Here is a 24,035-nt window from a genome sequence, read left to right on the forward strand (position 1 = left end):
GGCAGCGGTCCCAGAGGATAACATGTACCTCTTGTCTGTTGGCAAACTGAGTTCACAGCTCTGGGAAGAATTAGTTTACTCCCTCACACACACGGTGACCTCTCTGCCTCAGCACATGAATCCTGACACTGGTTGTCTCTTCCTATTAAAATGCCCCTGATCATAGAGGTGTGTGTGTGTGTGTGTGTGTGTGTGTGTGTGTGTGTGTGTGTGTGTGTGTGTGTGTGTGTGTGTGTGTGTGTGTGTGTGTGTGTGTGTGAGAGAGAGAGAGAGTGCGCGCGCGAGTGCTCCAAGCATTGCCTCTCTAAGACCCTGGAAAAATAGATGGCTGCCCCCCCGAGGACATAATCGTCTGCTAAGAGCCTAATTAGAGACAGAACGCTGTGTGGAACATGAGACCACTCCGGTGTTGTAACTGTACTACCCTGCATGCATGTCAAAAAGCTGACGTTTGTACTGCAGGACAAAGCGAGAATGCTAAACATGGCTGAGCCTCTTCAATTATGCAAACTAGTTGACAACTAGATCCTTCCATGGGTTTCCTCCTCCTCCTCTCACAAATGGGAGAATTCGCTCTCCGTTTGAGGAGTACGCCGTTAATGAATCATACGGATATGTTTATAGCCTTTTTACTTTAGGAATGTGTCTTATCGGAGATTTCCACTTATATTCATCAAATTCATCAAACTGTAGATAAGCAGACAGGCTACTCATTCGTCACACAGTTGTAATAAAATATCATGTGGAGCGATCTGTTTATGAAACCAACATGTCTGGCTACGAGGCCTATATCGCGCAGAGCAATAAGGCTAGTACGTCAAAGCAAGCGGTTTGTGTTGTTGTGGATTGAAGAGCAAATATAATTGAATTTAGTCATTTGTATATTATTATTATTGTATTATCTACTCTACCTATCTGAAGGTTACTAAAGCATGTGCCATCTGGAAAAAGTGGAATCTGTTCCGAGCAAGCCATGCCACCACACCACAGGCTCAGCTGTACAGTCTTTGTTTGTCATTTGTAGCTCTAATCAATGTCCTCAGGTTCCTTGATGACCTGATTTTAATTCAATGTGTAATTGAAAATGGATTGAAACCACATACAAGCACGGCAAGCACTGTTCTGACACTCTACCCTTCAGTCTCTTCTCTTTCCCTCCTCCGCTCTGAGCCTGTTCTCTCTCTCTCTCTCCATCTCCTTTCACTCAACCCCCCCTACTTTCCCTCCTCCATTTTTCCATGTCCAAAGGCTGTTATTGCAATGATCAATACACGGTGTTCAACAGTACCAAAGGCATGTCCAGACATGTTGTGAACACACTCTCTCCCTGTGTGTCACTGCAGAGCACTCAAACTACTTTGGCACGGACGACAAGCTGGGTCCGGTGGCTGTGAGTATCCGCAGGGAGAAACTGGACGACACTAAAGACCTGAAGGACCAGTACCAGTACCGCGTCATCGCCAGAACCAGTGAGGTACTAACACCCAACCCCCGCCTCCCACTGTCTGCCTACACACAGCTAGATGGAACACCGAGTAGGCTGAATACTGACGCTGCCAAATGTGTGTGTCGTTTGAGTAGGCAGAGTGTGCTTGAGACACAGTGTGGGAGTGTGCGTTTTTTGGACGCTGTTATTTATGCCTGGACTGGACCTCAGCGAGTCACCACGGCTCATCCTGGCTCCACCCCACACTACCCTCTCCCTTCACACCTTCCCCTCGCACTCTTGCCTCCCCTCCTCTCTCCAATCCCTCCATTCTCTGCCAGTGGAAATTTCCACCTGACCAGGCCCTGCTCAGAACAGCTAAGCCCAAACGCTGCCCCGGGCCCGGCCCCGGTCCACTGGTAGGCCTCTCTCCACTCATACCCCAGCTAGTGATCGGTCAAACCTCTTCATTCGAAGCAAAGATGTAGCCGGACAACTCCTTCTTTCTGTTGCGCTGTGGATCGCTTCATGCTTTAGTCTGAGACGGCCATCGTTGAAGTCAGTTGTGGTGAAGAGGTGCGTTGGACAAAACAAAGTCATCAGCGATTTAGATCGTCTCTACCTGATCAGAGTATCAAAGCCAATGACACATTTTCAAACCGCCACTTTACCCACGTGTGTTCTAACTCTGGCCCAACCCATTGGTTTCTGGACCAATCAGACGGCCCGAATGTGTTCGCATTCGGTAAAGGGTTGGGGAGGTCCTCAGATCCAGACTCATTGCGGAGAAGAAACTAACGTCCGTACATGTGGCGTAGTGTTTGGCCGGAGCAATGAGTCTGGGTAGCCAGGCAAGCAAAGATGTACTCAGATTGGATCACCACCCCTCCAGGCCTGGGACAGGGCATTCTCTATGATTGGCCATCTAGCATTACCAAAGTCCTCTTTAGTAGATTATAAACACCAAGTGTGGACACTTTCTCCTTGGACAGGGTTTTGAAAAACGGGTGCCCCAGTGTGCGGGGATCTCCCATTAACAAACCAGGGCACCACCGGAGGCACTGAAATATTCATGTGGAAAAGCCCATAAACAATCCAGGCCACTATTTTTAGGGCACTCTAAGAGTGTACATGTACCTGGCACTACCTTTCCTGCACACTCAAGTTCTCTCGGGATGTTTCTTGTGCAATGCATTCAGACCCCTTGACTTTTTCCACAAAAAATGTACGTTACAGCCTTATACTCAATCTACACACAATAGCCCATAATGACAAAGCGAAAACGTACCTTATTTACTTAAGTATTCAGACTCTTTGCTATGAGACTCGAAATTGAGCTCCGGTTGCATCCTGTTTCCAGAAGGACAACCATCTCTGCGGCACTCCACCAATCAGGCCTTTGAAGGTAGAGTGGCCAGACGGAAGCCACTCCTCAGTAAAAGCCACATGACAGCCCACTTGCCAAAAGGCACCTAAAGGACTCCCAGACCATGAGAAACAAGATTCTCTGGTCTGATGAAACTAAGATTGATCTCTTTGGCCTGAATGCCAAGCGTCATGACTGAAGGAGACCTGGCACCATCCCTACGGTGAAGCATGGTGGTGGCAGCATCATGCTGTGGGGATTTTTCAGTGGCAGAGACTAGGAGACTAGTCCGGATCGAGGGAAAGATGAACGAAGCAAAGTACAGAGATCCTTGATGAAAACCTGCTCCAGAGCACTCAGGACCTCCGACTGGGGCGAAGGTTCACCTTCCAACAGGACAACGACCGTAAGCACACAGCCAAGACAATGCAGGAGTGGCTTCGGGACAAGTCTCTGAATGTCCTTGAGTGGCCCAGCCAGAGCCCAAACTTGTACCGAACTTGAAAGGTGCTGCCAAAGGTGCTTCAACAAAGTACTTGAGTAAAGGGTCTGAATATTTACGTAAATGTGATATGTCCCCCCACGCTTCCGTTTTTTGCTTTGTCATTATGAGGTATTGTGTGTAGATTGATGGGGGGGGGATAATTCGCTCCATTTTAGAATAAGGCTGTAACGTAACAAAATGTGGAAAAAGTCAAGGGGTCTGAATACTCAGAGACTGATTGACTGACCACTGCGCAAATAGCCATCTTAATAGTACTTTCCAATAGTGTCCAGTGAGTGACTGTGCCCCTCTGGCTAGCTGCTGCCCTCCCTGTTGTTTTTAGCTGGATTACATGGCTGCCTGGCCTCCTCGACTTAGTCCCTATGGAACAATGGGCCGCTCCGCCGCCTGTGTCTACAGAGATTAGCTCACACAGACGCTCCACTCAGGCCTGTCCTTGGTTCCCACACACAGACACACACACAGACAGACAGACAGACAGACAGACAGCTCACCCCCCCCCCCCCCTTCCCTCACTCATTGAAGTTTGAACGACGCTGACACAGCATGCTATAACCACACGATGCACACTCAATTGCGCTCGTCCACGTGCACTCAAACACATTGTTACACACACCCTACAGATGCCCCAGGTTGGTGCAGTCAGCAACTACTGGACACCAACGTAAGGGTTCCCAATCCTGCCTCCCAGGGGGAGAGATTGGGTTGGAGACAATTGTCAGAGGTTAAAGGTCACCGGGGGAAACACGATATGAATAGTTCGACGACAGGTTATTGGCAACTATTGGCTCAGCATCTGATAAACGACTCGAGTAGCTCTGTGTTGTGCCAGAAGGTCATCTGAATAGGTGGAATTTAACCTGCACTATTTAGGGGTTTCTTTTAAGGTGAAGCACTCTCTCGTCCCCTCCAGCTCCTCGGCAGTGTGTTGCAGTTTTAATGAAGCACGGTGCCGTGGTCTCTCTGAATACATTGAATAAAATACAGCTCTCAGCACCTGAGATTATTATGGCCCCGCTGTCTGGAAACACCCTGAGTACCGGTCTCCCCTGTAGGGTTCACTCAGGTGCATGGCAGTAAGAAGCTTTTAAAGATTGCAGATATTCATCTACTGAAGACATTTGTCCTTTTTCTCAATGTCTCAAAACAGCTTCCAGAGACATAGATGTGAGCAAGTTCTCTGCAAGTGAATGGACAATAAAGTATGTCTCATCTTACCTTTTTGCGTGTGTTTCACATCTCTATCACTCCCATGTCCTCGTGTGTGTGTGTGTGTGTGTGTGTGTGTGTGTGTGTGTGTGTGTGTGTGCTGGTGACGTTGCGGGGGTCCATCCTGGAGGATGCGGTGGCCTCCACGGGGAGGCACGGCACGGTGCGGGGTCTCCCCCTGAAGGAAGTGCTGGAGCAGGTGGTCCCGGAGCTCAGTGTGTCCTGCCTGCGCCTGGCTCTCAGCACGCCCAAGGTCACCGAGCAGCTCCTCAAACTGGACGAACAGGGGGTGAGTCGGCGGGCCATGGTCTCAAGGCACGAGTTAAGTGACATCTCTGTGTCTTTTTATCACCTCTGATATCACCTCCTATAGCTACAGTCATAAACGCCAGATAGGTGTGTCTCTGTTTGAGCCAGGGGAGCGGCAGCCGCGTGTGAATGCGGCCTAATATTTGTTTCTTCTCCGGTGTAGCTGAGTCAGAAGCACAAGGTGGGAGTGCTGCTGTGTCGGGCAGGGCAGAGCACCGAAGAGGAGATGTATAACAACGAAGAGGCCACGCCCGCCTTCTCTGCCTTCATGGACCTGCTAGGGGAGCAGGTGTTCCTCCGAGGCTTCACCAACTACGCCGCCCAGCTGGACACTAAGAGTACGTGTCTGTGTGTGTGGGAGGGTAGGGTGTTTGTGTTTGTGTTCGTTGGTGTTTGTGTCTTGTTTGTGTGTGTGGGGGGGTGCGTAGTAGGGTGTGTGTGCAGGCGAATGTGCGTGCCCAATGTCATCACTTTTTTTCTGCATGCCTTCCTAATGGTTAAATGTAGTTTTTGCAATCATGTAATGATGGAACTTAAGGCCCAGGTGTGAACACTGAGTAAAATGAGTGATTCCTGTCAAATGGCTCATGGATATAAAAACACTGTTGCTGCGTCACAGCCTGTGAAGTCAACCTTTTAGAAAGAGTCTCGACAGACTGTGTTTTTTTTGTTGATGTGGTGTTCCTTTATTTGTTGAGTTCATGCCCTGGTGCTGAACTGGGACAGGATAACGGAAAGTTGACCGTGTGTTTGCTTGTGCGTATGTTTGTGTGTGTTGCTCTCTCTCTCTCTCGGTTTCCCCCAGCTGACTCGACGGGAACCCACTCCCTGTACACCACCTACCAGGGCTATGAGGTCATGTTCCACGTGTCCACCATGCTGCCCTACATGCCCAACAACCCACAGCAGGTGAGACCAACACACACACACACACACCATGGTCTACCACAGCCCACCCCAAACACCTTTAACTCCCCTTCTATCTAGTATTGTTGTCTGGTCAATCCCACAGGTGTAGTTACAGGGGTCAGGCACTCTTCCAGATGACCCAAAGGGTACTCAGGGTGGCGTGGCCATTGTCAAAGTCTCACTAATCCTTTGGACGTCCGTCCAAGTGTCACCGTTGAGTGTCATAGCTCAGATTCAGAAGACACATGGCGGACAGAGACAGGAAGGGTTATAAACTGTCTTGTGTTTGTGTAATGTGGTTTTGTTACAGCTCTGTTCTATAGTTTGTTTGGCTCGGACATGGACAATTGCGGCTGCTCGTGAAATAGAACTTCTCTCCCTCTCTTTTAGACTGGCGTTCCTCTTCAATTCTGTGTCTGTGGTGTTTTTCCTGGAGTCTTTGTTCCCTTTTTGAATGGCCTTTTCAGTCCTCTCTCTTTCTCTCTCTCTCTTATAACTGGATCGAAGCTGGGTGGGGCTCGGGCTCTAGGTTTCCCTTTCTGCTCTAAATAGAGCTGCCTTCCGACATATCCCTCAGGGCGTTGTGGTAACGGTGTGTGCGAGTGAAACTGTGCATCGGTTGTTAAGCTCGGCATTTCTTGTGTGCGCGTGTATGCCCAAGTGTTTGCATGAGAACTTAATGTGGGTGAATGTACAAGGTCATATAAACCCCACGAGTGTACTTATATTTGTAATGTGCTGCTAACGGTATCTATGTTCATTAAATACATGCCAACTGTACAGTAACTGTTGCTAGCACATACACCACATGGCCAAAAGTATGTGGACACCTGCATGGTATTAATATGGAGTTGGTCCTCCCCCTTTGCTGTTATACCAGCCTCCACTGTTCTGGGAAGGCATTCCACTAGATGTTGGAACGTTGCTGCTGGGACGAGCTTCCATTCAGCCACAAGAGCATTAGTGAGGTCGGGCACTGATGTTGGGCGATTCAGGTCTGGCTCGCAGTCGGCGTTCCAATTCATCCCAAAAGTGTTCGATGGGGTTGAGGTCAGGGCTCTGTGCAGGCCAGTCAAGTTCTTCCACACTGACCTAGACAAATCATTTCTGTATGGACCTCAATTTGTGCATTGGGGCATTGCTGAAACAAGGAAAGGTGCTTCCCCAAACTGTTGCCACAAAGTTGGAAGCACAGAATTGTCTAGAATGTCATTGTATGCTGTAGCATTAAGATTTCCCTTCACTGGAACTAAGGGGCCTAGCCCGAACCATGAAAAGCAGCCCCATTCCATTATTCTTCATCCACCAAACTTTACAGTTGGCACTATGCATTCGGGCAGGTCGTGTTCTGGCATCACTCCAGAGGACACGTTTCCACTGCTCCAGAGTCCAATGGCGGCGAGCTTTACACAACTCCAGCCGACGCTTGGCATTGCTCATAATAATCTAAGTCTCGTGTGCAGCTGCTCGGCCATGGAAACCCATTTCATGAAGCTCCAGACGAACAGGTTTTGTGCTGATGTTGCTTCCAGGGGCAGTTTTGAACTCTAAATTGAGTTTTGCAACCGATGACAGGTGATTTTTACACGCTTCAGCACTCAGCGGTCCAGTTCTGTGAGCTTGTGTGGCCTACCACTTTGCGGCTGAGCCGTTGTTCCTATTAGATGTTTCCACCTCACAATAACAGCACTTACAGTTGACCGCGGAAGCTCTAGCAGGGCAGAAATTTGACAAACCTAACTTGTTGGAAAGGTGGCATCCTATGACGGTGCCACGTTGAAAGTCACTGAGCACTTAATATATATACTTTTTTGCCCCACTGTGTAGTGGATACATTCTAATAGTTGCTAAAACATGCTAACTATTGCTAACAGCAACATTTTTGTCAGTCAAGGTGTCTGAATACTTTGGAATGCACTGTATGTGAATTGGAAGGTTATGAAAACTCAGTTTCAGCTACAGTGGGGCAAAAAAGTATTTAGTCAGCCACCAATTGTGCAAGTTCTCCCACTCAAAAATATGAGAGAGGCCTGTAATTTTCATCATAGGTACACTTCAACTATGACAGACAAAATGTGAGAGAAAAAAATCCAGAAAATCACATTGTAGGATTTTTAATGAATGTATTTGCAAATTATGGTGGAAAATAAGTATTTGGTCAATACCAAAAGTTTATCTTATACCCTTTGTTGGCAATGACAGAAGTCAAACGTTTTCTGTAAGTCTTCACAAGGTTTTCACACACTGTTGCTGGTATTTTGGCCCATTCCTCCATGCAGATCTCCTCTAGAGCAGTGATGTTTTGGGGCTGGGCAACACGGACTGGTTGCTGACTAAATGCCTTGCCGAATTACGCATGTGCAGGCTGTCAAATTAAAGTCACTCCTTCGATATTAAAAGAAAATCATACCTGTCAGTTTCACAAGGTTGTAGTAATGACAGGTCCAGCTACTTAAGATATTTGCTCAAATCTAGGTTTTGCCTTTAGAATTCGAGAAAATGAACAACTAAGGACGACTTCCTCCCATTGTCTGCCAAACCCTGGTCTGTTAAGTCGGCTTCCAGACGCATTCCCAGAAGTATCGCGCCGTTGCGCCTCTGGGTACAGAAACTCGGTGGTTACGCTATATGTGTGCCTGACTGAACTACTTTTATAGGCGTGTGGGTGTGTAAATGGTACAATGCCGGAGAATAGATTAATATTCAGCACACTTACTCCATCCAGGGGCGCAAAGGCAACAGCAGCAACATGTTTTACTTCTGCCGTGCAACCTCTAGGTGTCAGTGTTGATCACCAATAAACCCTCACTCAGAGAGGAGAGGGAAGAGACATGTTAGAGAGTCAGGTAGTCAATAAAGAGTCATGTTATGTGCCAGAGAGAGGAGGAGAGTCAAAAAGAGAGCAAGAGAAGAGGTGAATGTGACTAAGGGCAAGGGCCTAGAGAGGAGAGGAGGATCTCCAGTACATCCGGACCCCAGGGGCCCCTGACAGTTGTCCAGCCCCAGAACGTGTGTCTCAGGCATACAGAGCTTCTTTGTGTGTGTGTGTGTGTGTGTGTGTGTGTGAGCTTTATGCTGTCTTATATAATTGACACTTTCACACTGCTACACCGCAAATAGACACAGGATGGATTCTGTCACTGTGTGACTGACATTCACACCAGTGGAGGCTGGTGACCTGAAAAATGGAGGAGGATGGGAGACCCACGGTATAGGCGCGGAACGCATGGAGACGACAGTGTTTTTCAAAAATCGTCAAAGACTAATTATTTGAACCTAAAGCATTTAATAAATACATTTGTTGTACAATGTTATGGGGAATGAGAGGGCTACTTACACTGTGTTGGAAAGGGATCACAGCAGGGATTGAATGAGGGTATGAGGCATGAGTTGAGGTGTTCAGAGGCTTGACCAGTGCTGGACAGGATTTGACTGGGAAGACTAAAAACAATCACACTACACAATTAGACAAACGATCTAAGAATGAGTTAGTCCAAGCAAGGAGTAAAATCAATGATGTGTATTGTGATTGTCTTTGTGATTGACTCTACATACAGTAATGGGAGAAAATTGATAGGGGGACTCAGAGTACTTGGAGAGGAAACATTAAATGTAACAGTGGATGAGCGGACACATGAGACGTGGCTTCAGTTCATGTCAGGAGAAAGTTGACAATGGTAGTGGAGTGGAGTAGTCATCACCTCTTACTCAGGGAACAAGAGGGGACTTGGCTGTAAATACAAATAGCAGAAACATTCCATTACAGCTGCACCATCGTAGGTTTGGACAACGAGTTTCTCTATGAACTTAAACTCAGACATCTCAAAATTCATCAAGTCAAACAGACTGTATCTCGTCCACTTAACACATCAAAGTAGCCCAAGAAATGTTCCTGAATAAAGCCCTGATCATCCACATACCTGACGATACCTGACAACTGCACACTGACTTTCCTTCTGGGGCCTGGAGTTTTTCCTTATATGTTAACCTAACTAGGAAAACTCTGGACCCTATAAGGTATTGACAGTGATTAATTTTAGGGTTTTGATGGGACCTGTTTTTCCTAATCAGGTCACATGGTTAATTAAAAATAAAAAACTCCTGAAAAAAGCTCCTTACCCTGGAGGATGAAACCCCTGTCAAACTGAAGCTACCTTATATTCCCTAACAATATAATGGTGCGATAGTGAGTCAAGTGAGCTCATAGTGCAAATTCTGGCTCACTCGTGTTCATTTGTACTTGTTCTGTCTCCCCCGCTCACTCTCCTCCCTCCTTCTGCTTCGGTCTGTCTCTCCCTCTGCCAACTCTGTGTGCTTACCTTCCACCCTCGCTCGCACTCCTTTCTGTCTCCCTCTTTCACACGTTCCTTTTTGCTCCTTCTCACCCCCCCCCTCCTTTTTCTCCCTCAGCTCCTGAGGAAGAGGCACATAGGGAACGACATCGTCACAATAATCTTCCAGGAGCCGGGAGCGCTGCCCTTCACCCCTCAGAATATCCGCTCCCACTTCCAGCACGTGTTCGTCATCGTCCGCGTGCACAACCCCTGCTCCGACGGCACTTGCTACAGGTAGGGGGGGGGACACACCAACTCTCACCATGGCATTCATTATGCTGCTGTTATTGGTGGGTTTGTTGATGTTTTAAAAAAAAAAAAATTTTTTTACTCCTCTCTCCTCAGTGTGGCTGTGACGCGCATGAAGGATGTGCCTCCCTTCGGCCCGCCCATCCCCAGCGGGGTGACATTCCGTGACCCTGAAGCCTTCCGCAACTTCCTCTTGGCCAAGGTGATCAATGCAGAGAGCGCCGCGCACAAGTCCGAGAAGTTCCACACCATGGCCACGCGCACGCGACAGGAGTACCTCAGAGACTTAGCCGAGAACTGTGTGAGCAGTACGCCGCTCGACTCTGCGGGCAAACTCAACAACCTCATCTCGCTGGCGTCGAAGAAGAGAGAGCGGGCGCGGGCGAGGGAGGGGGCCGAGTTGGGAGCGGCCGGGGCGGTGGCGTGGAGGGTGCTGGCCCAGGACTTCAGTGGCGGCGGGACGGAGATCTCCTGCGCTCTGGGCGTGTCGGCAGAGTACATCCTCCTGGCAGACTGCAACACCAAGGAAGTGGTGTTCAACTGCTTCTGCGTCGACGTGATCGGCTGGACACCGGAGAGGCTGGCGCTGAAGATCTTCTACGGGAGAGGAGACCACATCGCCGTTCGAGTCCCCGAGGGCTTTGCTCAGGACATCAGGGAGGTGGTGCAGAGGTTAAAGGTGAGCGGGCAGAGGTCATAGAGCAGGGGAAGGTTTACCACATGTATGGTGGTGTAAGAGGCACTGGGCTAGGGAAGAGTTCAACTGGATTTTTTTTCTAGAAGAAATAGCCTGGGTACCACTTCCCTACATTGTTGCGTAAGACAATTAAGAGTTTGCTAAAGCAGACAAACAGACACCCAGGCTAAGGTGACTGTGATTCTTGCCAAGGGGCGGTTCAAAACTGGTTCTGAAACAAAAATCCATGTTTGGCTGTTTTGTGTGATTATGTATTTAATGATGCATTTAAAACCACCAGTCTTTGTGAAGCCTTTTTATTTGCTTAAAGCTCCTAGGCTCTCCTCCCTCCCTCTCTCCCCAGGCGCTGACGGTGGGCTGTGAGACGGTGGATATGACTCTGAGGAGGAACGGCCTGGGACAGCTGGGGTTCCACGTCAGGCTGGATGGCACCGTGGCCGAGGTACTTTTCCATTCCTTCAAAAAATATATTTCTGTGAAGTCATGTCAAATCCATAAAAATTCATTGTGAATTTATATTACATATATATTTATATATTTATTTATTTTCATTTTTTTTTTTTTTTCTGCTTCAGGTGGAGGAGTACGGCTTTGCCTGGCAGGCGGGGCTGAGGCAGGGCAGCCGGTTGGTGGAGATCTGCAAGGTTGCCGCGGTAACCCTGACACACGAGCAGATGATCGACCTACTGAGGACGTCGGTCACCGTTAAAGTGGTGATCATACCGCCCTACGAGGAGGGAGGGCCCCGCAGGTCAGTGTGTTTGTGCCCATGTGTTTGAGTGTGTGTGCGCGTTTTGAGTATCTGTGTGTGAATATGAATGTGTTTGTGTCAAAGCATCATCCTGCCTCCGAAGGATGTGTTACAGAGAGAGAAGAGTCACAACACACAGCAACACCAACAGAGCTGAGATATGCTGGCCAGACGTCTCTGTTCTGTGGAGAGTTTTGAGTGGGAGTGTGTGAAAGAGAGGCGAGAGGCACATGGTCTGAACATGTGTGAATTCCTGGACGTGGTGAAAGAGGAGAGGGAAAGAAAGAGATGGATAGAACGAAGTAACAATCAATGGAATGAGTACATTTACATTTACATTTAAGTCATTTAGCAGACGCTCTTATCCAGAGCGATTTACAAATTGGTGCTTTCACCTTATGACATCCAGTGGAACAGCCACTTTACAATAGTGCATCTAAGTCTTTTAAGGGGGGTGAGAAGGATTACTTTACCCTATCCTAGGTATTCCTTAAAGAGGTGGGGTTTCAGGTGTCTCCGGAAGGTGGTGATTGACTCCGCTGTCCTGGCGTCGTGAGGGAGTTTGTTCCACCATTGGGGGGCCAGAGCAGCGAACAGTTTTGACTGGGCTGAGCGGGAACTGTACTTCCTCAGTGGTAGGGAGGCGAGCAGGCCAGAGGTGGATGAACGCAGTGCCCTTGTTTGGGTGTAGGGCCTGATCAGAGCCTGGAGGTACTGAGGTGCCGTTCCCTCACAGCTCCGTAGGCAAGCACCATGGTCTTGTAGCGGATGCGAGCTTCAACTGGAAGCCAGTGGAGAGAGCGGAGGAGCGGGGTGACGTGAGAGAACTTGGGAAGGTTGAACACCAGACGGGCTGCGGCGTTCTGGATGAGTTGTAGGGGTTTAATGGCACAGGCAGGGAGCCCAGCCAACAGCGAGTTGCAGTAATCCAGACGGGAGATGACAAGTGCCTGGATTAGGACCTGCGCCGCTTCCTGTGTGAGGCAGGGTCGTACTCTGCGGATGTTGTAGAGCATGAACCTACAGGAACGGGCCACCGCCTTGATGTTAGTTGAGAACGACAGGGTGTTGTCCAGGATCACGCCAAGGTTCTTAGCGCTCTGGGAGGAGGACACGATGGAGTTGTCAACCGTGATGGCGAGATCATGGAACGGGCAGTCCTTCCCCGGGAGGAAGAGCAGCTCCGTCTTGCCGAGGTTCAGCTTGAGGTGGTGATCCGTCATCCACACTGATATGTCTGCCAGACATGCAGAGATGCGATTCGCCACCTGGTCATCAGAGGGGGGAAAGGAGAAGATTAATTGTGTGTCGTCTGCATAGCAATGATAGGAGAGACCATGTGAGGTTATGACAGAGCCAAGTGACTTGGTGTATAGCGAGAATAGGAGAGGGCCTAGAACAGAGCCCTGGGGGACACCAGTGGTGAGAGCGCGTGGTGAGGAGACAGATTCTCGCCACGCCACCTGGTAGGAGCGACCTGTCAGGTAGGACGCAATCCAAGCATGGGCCGCGCCGGAGATGCCCAACTCGGAGAGGGTGGAGAGGAGGATCTGATGGTTCACAGTATCGAAGGCAGCCGATAGGTCTAGAAGGATGAGAGCAGAGGAGAGAGTTAGCTTTAGCAGTGCGGAGCGCCTCCGTGATACAGAGAAGAGCAGTCTCAGTTGAATGACTAGTCTTGAAACCTGACTGATTTGGATCAAGAAGGTCATTCTGAGAGAGATATGGCCGGCCTGACAGCCGTATACAATTTCCTTTCAAGCTTTCTTATTCCCCTTCTCGCTGTCTGCCTGTAATGCCTGTGTTTTTCACGTGCCTCTCACTCTTTATCTCTCTTGCTATCTCCCCTTCCCCCATCTCTTTTTTTTGTTGGCTCCGTTCCTCTCTACCTTTCATCTGAGTATGAGCCTTGAGTACAGTGGGATAATGAGGCTCTATTAAATAGTGTGGGGTTGAATGTTACTGAGATGAATACGCACTGACTACACACAGTGGGACTAGTCTCTACTCGATATATAGCCCAGCTTGGGTGTGTCCCGAATGGCACCCTTTCCCCTATTCAGTGCAAATACGTTCAAATAGGGCCCATAGGGCTCTGGTTAAAAGTGGTGCACTATATAGAGAATAGGGTGCCATTTTGGACCCCCCCCCCCGAGTGTGCTGCTCCGTAGTCAGGGTCACATGGAGCAGGATGTCTGTTCTTGATTGAGTTGGGGTTTGCTAAATACAGTAATTGTGCTGCCGGGGCTGTGTGATGGCACAGTGGTTGGACTTCTTTAATGCTTAAGGCAGTTTAATTGCATGACTTAAACCCATTTGATACACGCACACACACACACACACACACACACACACACACACACACACGCTCACTCCTCTACACACACTACATAATTAGTCTTGTATTTCACTCTTTCTGTTCCACCCTCTCTTTTTCACCTCACCCCCATCTCTCTCTACCACTCCCCCCCTCTCTCTATCATGCTCGTTTTCTATAGTGTGCCAGGAAAACAGATTGCATGAGATTAAGGCCTGGAATCTGCGGGGAAATAAATAAATAAATAGAGGCGATGAATGAAAACCGCGTGCTCTGTTTGAATGAGGAGGGAGAGAGAGGCAGTGTGTGTACAGTAGGGCAGCGGCGTAGAGGAGCTTGGATGGGAAGACGTGTCTGAACACCTCTCAGGTGGGAGAAACCAAGTGGGTGGGAGAGAGAAAAGAGAACTGCCTTCACTTCTTCCTCTTTCTCTCCCCTCCCGGTGTGCGCTGTGGACAGGAGAGCGATATAGAGATGCAGTAGCGAGAGAGGGTGTGTGTTTGCTCGCGGAATGTGTGTGTGAGAGAGAGAGAGCTCCAGCTGTCAGGCCGGCCATTGCGATGGAGCGGTCTCTGGAAGTGGGCACCGGTGTTTTCTGTCTCTAAGGTTGGTGCTCTGGTGTGTGTGCACCGTACGTGTTCTTATCGTGTGTGTGTGTGTGTGAGGGTTGTTTCGTGACTTGACATTGGCAGTTATATTTGTGTGGGATCAAGTTTTTTTCCCCTTACAAGGTTGGTTAGTACACTCACTGGTATGTGTTTGAGACTGATCGAGAGACCACCATATGCCCATCATTCTACCCACACAGTGTCTCCTGGTATCTTTCATACAGACCGTGCATGTGATGTTGCGATGTCCCCTCTGTGTGTGTGCTCTGTTTACTTTAGCCTGCAGCGGTAGTAGTAGTAGTGGTATGTGTGTGTGTTGTTTTCTGAAGCAGTCTTGGGCTTAGTGTGGCCAGGCCCGTGTGATTGAGCTTAACCCAGGTCAAATAATAGGGGAGAGATCACACACAGAGACACGGACAGGACAATCTGCCCCTGTTCAGCTCTTCTCCTCTTCTTGTCCGCTACCTAGGCTATATTCATATTTTCTGTCCCTTTCTCCACTTCTCCTCCCTTTCCCTCCTTTTCCATGTCCTCTAATTTGTTCATGTATCCTGTCCATTTCTTCCCTGCTCTTTACCTGCCTTCTTTTTTTCTTTCTTTTCTCCTCTCTTCCCTTCCCCCGCCGTCCTCTCCTCCTCTATATTTTCCCTCGTCTGTCCCTCCTCTGACCTCCCCCTCACCCCCCTCCCCGTTGCAGCGATGTACGATGTCTGTGGCGGTGTGGTGCCTCTTTAACCTGTCGCGCCGTTCCGGGTTAAAGAGGGATCTATATCGCTCTCTCTTGAGTCGAAAAGGAGACGAACACCCCACTGAAACTGATATTACGTAATTGAGGGTGTTCCTTTAAATATTCCCCCAAAAAATTAATGTGCACTTCATTGTATTATTGGTAGTGCAGTGACTCATAATGTCCAGATCGTGACTGTTTAGGAGAAGTTGAAGAAAAGCCCGTTATCGCACTAATAAAAGTGTTTAACTGGAGTGGTCTAGCCTACAACGACCGTTTCCACACGCCTTGCGCGTGTATAAACTCGATGCACGGTGACCCATCTAGGCCACATACACAGGAATAAAAGGCTGACCGAGAGAATCTTCATGAGATTAGCGGTTTATCTTACCGTGCTTCTGTCCAGCGACAACTGGCTGACTGAGAGGTCAGGTCATGGCTTCTATCTGTACGTACGCTCGTAGAGACGCACACACTTGACCCGGGGCCTTACAGTAGGGGATGGAGTCCTGATGGAGTCCTGAAGAAGCTCATTAGTGCTTGTGTGTGTATGTGTGTGTGTGTGCTGTTGGAGGAGGATGCTAAAGGGAATATGCTGACGGAGACGGCGTGCGGTCGTGGTTGCGCGTGCGTGTGTGTGGTGTGTGTGTGCGTAGCCACTGACATGTTGTAAGCAGCTATGACATTTCTAGTTGTTGTCTGGTGTTTGTGTGTAATCTGTGTGAACGGTGTAGCCTTGCAGTACCACTGACTCTCCATTCCCCCTCTCTGTCTGTAGGGGCTGCACAGAGGAGTATGAGATGAAGACAATGGAGCAGAAGCCAGAGCCTGAGCCTGGCAGCAGGGTACCGGCCCTCCCCTCGCCCCCCCGATTGGCGCTGGGACAGCACTGCCGGCCCTCCTGGCCTGCACAGCGCCCCCACCCCTCAGCGCTGGACCCCTATGGGCCCCCCACCACCCCAACCCCGCTCACACAAGGCCATGGTCATGCCCGTCCCATACAGGGAGCCCCAGCACCTCTCCAACAAGAGGTGCGACACTGACGTGTGTGTGTGTGTGTGATTTGTTTGCCTTGTGCGTAGACACTGGTGTCATTGCCTTTGTTTGCGTCAGTGTCTTGAGGAGGTTGTCCTATGCTCATGGCCTGGTGTGATTCTCATAAATGCTCTGACATTGAGGTTATCCTTATAAAAAAAAACGTAAAGCATCGCTGTAGGTGGAGAACATATAAGTGATTTCACACGAAACCAGGATAAAAAATACCATGATTTTGGAGATTTGTACCAAATGGAACCCATAGCATGGTTATTTTTGGGGAAGAATTGTTTACATATATTTTACATTTGTAACTAATAATTTGGCATAATTGAGAAATAATTGATCAAAGATGGCATTTTTATGATATTCCTTTAAGACTCCGTAATGTTTCATCTGTAGGTGCTACAGGGAAAAATGTGTCCTATGAAGCTTTACCGCTTGCTCTGTAATATATTTTCTTTACAACAATATATACAGTACCAGTCAAAAGTTTGGACACACCTACTCATTCAAAAAAAATATATTTTATTTTAGATTCTTCAAAGTAGCTGTGATGACAGCTTTGGCATTCTCTCAACCAGTTTCATCTGGAATGCAATCTTGAAGGAGTTCTTACATATGCTGAGCACTTGTTGGCTTCTTTTCCTTCACTCTGCGGTCCAACTCATCCCAAACCATCTCAATTGGGTTGAGGTCGGAGGATTGGGGAGGCCAGGTCATCTGATGCAGCACTCAATCACTCTCCTCCTTGGTCAAATAACCCTTACACTGCCTGGAGGTGTGTTGGGTCATTGTCCACAAATAATAGTCCCACTAAGCTTAAACCAGATGGGATGGTGTATCGCTGTGGTAGCCATGCTGGTTAAGTGTGCCTTGAATTCTAAATAAATCACAGACATTGTCACCAGCAAAGCACCATCACACCTCCTCCTCCATGCTTCACGGTGGGAACCACATATGCTGAGATCATCTGTTCACCTACTCTGCGTCTCACAAAGACACGGCAGTTGGATCCAAAAATCTCCAAATTTGGACTCGTCAGACCAAAGGTCAGATTTCCACCTGTCTAATGTCCATTGCTTCTTGGCCGAAGCAAGTCTCTTGTTATTGGTGTCCTTTAGTAGTGGTTTCTTTGCAGCAACCATGAAGGCCTGATTCACACAGTCTCATCTGAACAGTTGATTTTGAGATGTGTCTTTTACTTGAACTCTGTGAAGCATTTATTTGGGCTGCAATTTCTGAGGCTGGTAACTAATGAACTTATCCTCTGCAGCAGAGGTAACTCTGGGTTTTCCTTTCTTGTGGCAGTTCTCATAAGAGCCAGTTTCCTCATAGCGCTTGATGGTTTTTGCAACTGCACTTGTTGAAACTTTCAAAGTTTGAAATTTGACTGACCATGTCTTAAACTAATGATGGACTGTCGTTTCTCTTTGCTTATTTGAGCTGTTCTTGCCATAATATGGACTTGGTATTTTACCAAATATGGCTTTCTTCTCTATACCACCCCTACCTTGTCACAACACAACTGATTGGCTCAAACGCATTAAGAAGGAAAGAAATACATGGGGCCGTGCATTATCATGCTGAAACATAAGGAGATGGCAGCGGATGAATGGCATGACAATGGGCCTCAGGATCTCGTCAGGGTATCTCTCTGCATTGAAATTGCCATCGATAAAATTCAATTGTTTTCAAGGTCCGTAGCTTATGCCTGCCCATCACATTATCCCACCGCCCCCATGAGGCACTCGGTTCAGAATGTTGACATCAGCAAACCGTTCGCCCATACAAATCAAATCAAATTGTATTAGTCACATGCACCGAATACAACAGGTGTAGACATTACAGTGAAATTGCTTACTTACGAGCCCCTAAAAAAAACGAGCCCCTAAAAAAATAAATAAGAATAAGAAATAAAAGTAACAAGTAATTAAAGAGCAGCAGTAAAATAACAATAGCGAGACTATATACAGGGGGGTACCGGTACAGAGTCAATGTGCGGGGGCACCAGTTAGTTGAGGTAATATGTACATATAGGTAGAGTTATTAAAGTGACTGCATAGATAACAACAGAGAGTAGCAGTGGTGTAAAAGAGGGGGGGTGCAAGTAGTCTGGGTAGCCATTTGGTTAGATGTTCAGGAGTCTAATGGCTTGGGGGTAGAAGCTGTTTAGAAGCCTCTTGGACCTCGACTTGTTGGTGATGTGGACACCAAGGAACTTGAAGCTCTCAACCTGCTCCACTGCAGCCCCATCGATGACAATGGGGACGTGCTTGGCCCTATTTTTCCTGTAGTCCACAATCATATCTACAATCGACTCCATGCACGCTGTCTGCCTTCTGCCTGGTACAGTTGAAACCGAGATTCACCCATAAAGAGCACACTTCTCTAGCATGTCGAAGGTGAGAATTTGACCACTGAAGTCAGTTAGGACGCCGAACGCCAGTCAGGTTTGTGCAGAAATTCTTCGGTTGTGCAAACCCCAAGTTTCATCAGCTGTCTAGCTGGCTGGTCTCAGACGATCCCGCAGGTGAAGAAGCCAGATGTGGAGGTCCTGGGCTGGCATGATTACATGTGGTCTGCGATTGTGTCGGTTGGACGTACTGCCAGAATCTCTAAAATGACATTAGAGGCAGTTTATGGTAGAGAAATTAACATTCAATTCTCTGGAAACAGCTCTGGTGGACATTCCAGCAGTCAGCATGCCAGTTGCACGCTGCCTCAAAACTTGAGAAATCTGTGGCATTGTGTGACAAAGCTACATATTTTAGTGGCCTTTTTGGGGGGGTCCCTAGCACAAGGTGCACCTGTGTAATGAGCTTGCTGTTTAATCGGCTTCTTGTTATGCTACACCTGTCAGGTGGATGGATTATCTTGGCAAAGGAGAAATTCTCACTAACAGGGATGTAAACAAATTTGTGCCATTGTTTTGGGGGGGTTGAGAAATAAGCTTTTCGTGCGTATGGAAAATGTCTGGGGTGTTTTATTTCAGCTCATGAAACATGGGACCAACGCTTTACATGTTGCGTTTTATATTTTTGTTCGGTATAGAAACCTAATATTCCACACAAATGATTTTGTCATTTTCATGACAAGTATTCGTATCAACATTTTATCTTTAATAATACATTATTGTATTACAGTGTTACATGTTCGTTTCTAGGTCACTACCTAGGCCCAATATAGGCTGTTTCTCAATCAGTTTTTAAAAAATCCTATTTTCTAGTGCTACTAAATTTCATTTAGTGCTCCTAACTTTTTGAAGTTGGGAGCACCAGTGCTACCAATACATTATTTTTTTCTACATTTAGAGCCCTGCCTTAGAGTATATTATGCTCAACAATATACTGAAAAATGTCATTTTATTCTAAATCAATTTCGTACTCTATACAGTGGACATAGTAAAGCTTCGTATGACACCGAATTTAGCTTTGTAGCACTTAGATTAAACTTTAGGGAGTAATTAAGGAGGCCTGGGTAAGGCAAAATGTCATAAACATGCCAGCTTGATCAAATATTTCTCAATTCTACTTTTAGATACACTATATTTACAAAACTATGTGGACGCCCCTTCAAATTAGTGGATTCGGCAACATGGCACACAGCCATGCAATCTCCATAGACAAATATTGTCAGTAGAAGGGCCTAACTGAAGAGCTCAGTGACTTTCAACGTGGCACCGTAATAGGAGGCCACCTTTCCAACAAGTCAGTTTGTCACATTTCTGCTCTGCTAGAGCTGCCCCGGTCAACTGTAAGTGCTGTTATTGTGAAGTGGAAACGTCTAGGAGCATCAATGCAAAAGCGGTAGGCCACACAGGCTCACAGAACAGGACCGCAGCGTCATCACAATAACTGTTTCCTTGGCCGAGCAGCTGCACACAAGCCTAAGATCACCATGCGCAGCGTCAGCTGGAGTGGTGTAAAGCTCGCCGCCATTGGACTCAGTGGAATTGCGTTCTCTGGAGTGATGAATCACACTTCACCATGTGGCAGTTCGATGGACAAATCTGGGTTTGGTAAACGCCATCAGAACACTAACTGCCCCAATGCATAGTGCCAACTCTAAAGTTTGGTGGAGAAGTTATAATGGTCTGTGGCTGTTTTTCATGGTTCAGGCTAGGCCTCTTGGTTCCAGTGAAGGGAAATCTTAACGCTACAGCATACAATGACATTCGAGACGATTATGTGCTTCGAACTTTGTGGCAACAGTTTGGGGAAGGCCCTTTCCTGTTTCAGCATGTCAATGCCCCCGTGCACAGAACTAGGTCTATACAGAAATGGTTTGACGAGATTGGTGTGGAAGAACTTGACTGGCATGCACAGAGCCCTGACCTCAACCCCATCGAACACCTTTGGGATGAATTGGAACGCCGACTGCGAGTCAGGCCTAATCGCCCAACATCCGTGCCTGACCTCACTAATGCTCTTGTGGCTGAATGGAAGCAAGTCCCTGCAGAAATGTTCCAACATTTAGTGGAAAACTTTCCCAGAAGAGTGGAGGCTGTTATAGCGGCAAAAGGGGGACCAACTTCATGATTTTGGGAATGTGATTTTCTAAGAGCAGGTGTCCACATACTTTTGGTGGATCAGGATCAGGTCCTCTCTATCCATATAACCATATAAATAATGATCTAAAAGTTAAAACTGATCATAGATCAGCACTCATACTCTATGACGCTTTATTAATATACTGACTTTAAACTCCGCTGTCCCCTCTGCAGGCCAGTGAGTTTCCCTGAGAACCACTACTGCCTGTCGCCAGCGGGGGGCGACAGAGTGCTGCCCTACAGGAACCCCTCAGCCAGCTTCTCCTCCCCCTCTGGCCTGGGGGGCATGGTGGCCCTGGGGGGCCCCGTACTCAGCGGGACCTTCATACGCTACAAACCCTCACCTGACAGGTCAGTCAACAGAGTCTGTGTGTGTTAGTGTCTTTGTGTGTGTGTATCTCTCGGGTTGTCTCTGACTGGCTCTGTGGTTGTCTCTGTTTGTGTGCATTGAGCTATCATTGAGGTCTCCATTTGTTTGTATTAGAGGAGGATGTCACTCCTTCCTGTTCCCTGGCATTTCCTTTGCATGATACTTGGCAGGCTTTTGGCGGTTGTTGCTAGGAGTGGTAGCTAACTTGCTGCAGACCTTTGACTGATTTGACTGTTGAGCTTCTGTCAGTGAGGCCTGTACGAACACACTATTGGATTAAGACTCCATTGTGTAGTTTTACCTGTGTGTTTGGTGATTATTACATCCTGCCCAACCAGAGAAACATGTTTGAAATAAGCGCCATCAGGGAACATAGCAAAAACAGAATCTGGGAAATGCTCTTAAACATATCTGCGTGTGTTAGGGCTGTCCCCGGGGGGGTGGGGATATATTGGTCGACCGAGAATCGTCTGCCCGATTGGTCAAAACTTTAAAACGTGTCTTTTTTTCATATATAGACACACCCTATGTGTTTGAATAATTTCAACTATATGCACTGAGCTTGTCTGATGCTTTAACCTCTCTAGGGTTTAAAAAAAACTTTATCTGAGCGGTAGATTTTGGCTTGTTTTTTTTTAACTTGGAATGTGATCTTGACTCAGAAAAGGTTGGTGACCACTGTCTTCGAGTGATGGACTGTACCATCCCTATGGCCTCCGCAATGGATCAGTCCACTGAGACAGGCGCAGATCAGACCGGTGTTTTGTGCACCATTGTGATTTGCGACTGCTCGACGAGAGAAATCTCCGTGGACAAACATCCTTACGACCACACAATGGGCCGGTCGACTAAATGGAGTCAGCCCGTGTTTGTGTACCTTTTTTTGTTGTTGTCTGCCTAAATCTGAATCTGTGTAACCTGAGTGTGAGTTAGGGTTGGGCAGTATGGCCAAAATATCATATCCCAATATTTTTAACCAGGCTTGTGTGGTATACCATATATACCTGCCCCCACATTTTGTCCCCCTAATAACTTATATTGAGCCAGTCACATGGTATGTTTGTTTACGAAGAAAACATGTCGATTTTCAGTTGAGAAGCACAAGAGTGGTGATCAAGTTCCACTCGAAATTCACTACTAATGTTTGCCATCTATAAATATCTTATAACTATAAATGAACTATTTAAGATGTGCCAAATACATTTTCTCCAGTTCAGGGCTCCAGCTATACTTTTGGTTTGCTAATTTGCTAGCTACAAAGTGAAGGGGCTAGCTTGCAATATCAAGCTTCTTGGTTGCAGCACAGACAATCCATCCCCTTCTGGATCAAGTGTGAGTAGCCTTTTGTGATAGTTCTACAACTTCATGACCTGGGTTGTCTGTCCTTGCATTTAGCTTATGTTCGCTAGTACTTTGTTAGCATTTGTAGAACGTAAAAAATATTTGCAGGAGGATAGGGAGAGAAGGCTCAAGTAGCAAACGGAGTAAACAAAAAAAACAAACTGACTTTTTACATTTAACATATACCGTTGTAGAAGGTAAAGTAAAAACCCAAACCAGTTCATGCATCAAAACTGGTATATAGTACGGTATTACTCCGTCCTTGTGTGTGTGTGTGTGTGTGTGTGTGTAACCTCCCTGTTGCTCTTATATCTGTATAGGTACGGTTCAGCCCAGCGCCCCCTGCTGGCCTACGAACCTCATCTCAGTCTGGACATCACCTCTAGTGGAGAGTCCTCCTCGGGCTTCACCAGCCAGGACAGCACTATGGAGCGCTGCAAGACAGGTACACAAACACAAATATGTAGACAAACATACAGAACGCACACACACATATATATCAATTGAGTCAATTGGAGGTGTACCTGTGGGTGTATTTGAAGGCCTACCTTCAAACTCAGTGCCTCTTTGCTTGACATCATGGGAAAACTAAAAGAAATCAGTCAAGACCACAGAAAAAAAATTGTAGACGTCCACAAGTCTGGTTCATCCTTGGGAGCAATTTCCAAACGCCTGAAGGTACCACGTTCATCTGTACAAACAATAGTACGCAAGTATAAACACCATGGGACCACGCATCCGTCATACCGCTCAGGAAGGAGACGCGTTCTGTCTCCTAGAGATGAACATACTTTGGTGCGAAAAGTGCAAATCAATCCCAGAACAACAGCAAAGGACCTTGTGAAGATGCTGGAGGAAACAGGTACAAAAGTATCTATATCCACAGTAAAACCAGTCCTATTACGACATATCCTGAAAGGCCGCTCAGCAAGGAAGAAGCCACTGCTCCAAAACCACCATAAAAAGGAGGCTTGCAAGCCGAAGAACACCATCCCAACCGTGAAGCACGGGGTTGGCAGCCTCATGTTGTGAGGGTGCTTTGCTGCAGGAGGGACTCGTGCACTTCACAAAATAGACGGCATCATGAGGGAGGGAAATTATGTGGATATATTGAAACAAAATGTCAAGACATCAGTCAGGAAGTTAAAGCTTGGTCGCAAATGGGTCTTCCAAATGGACAATGACCCCAAGCATACTTCCAAAGTTGTGGCAAAATGACTTACGGACAACAAAGTCAAGGTATTGGGAGTGGCCATCACGAAGCCCTGACCTCAATCATATAGAAAATTTGTGGGCAAAACTGAAAAAGTGTGTGCGAGCAATGAGTCCT

General features: G+C 47.4%; 1 protein-coding gene across 1 annotated transcript in view; it reads left to right on the plus strand.

Annotated features, from left to right (window-relative positions):
• The window catches only part of sipa1l3 (signal-induced proliferation-associated 1 like 3), a 100,188-nt gene that overhangs the window by 65,526 nt on the left and 10,627 nt on the right, over positions 1-24,035 (plus strand). The window contains 12 exon segments of the mRNA XM_065000192.1: positions 1,344-1,473; positions 4,606-4,795; positions 4,979-5,153; positions 5,621-5,724; positions 10,135-10,292; positions 10,404-10,986; positions 11,348-11,446; positions 11,580-11,755; positions 16,186-16,242; positions 16,244-16,438; positions 21,169-21,345; positions 23,026-23,150. Of these exon segments, the coding sequence (XP_064856264.1) occupies positions 1,344-1,473; positions 4,606-4,795; positions 4,979-5,153; positions 5,621-5,724; positions 10,135-10,292; positions 10,404-10,986; positions 11,348-11,446; positions 11,580-11,755; positions 16,186-16,242; positions 16,244-16,438; positions 21,169-21,345; positions 23,026-23,150 (2,169 nt within the window).

The sequence above is a fragment of the Oncorhynchus nerka genome, linkage group LG14, assembly GCF_034236695.1.
Source record: "Oncorhynchus nerka isolate Pitt River linkage group LG14, Oner_Uvic_2.0, whole genome shotgun sequence".
Lineage (NCBI taxonomy): Eukaryota > Metazoa > Chordata > Actinopteri > Salmoniformes > Salmonidae > Oncorhynchus > Oncorhynchus nerka.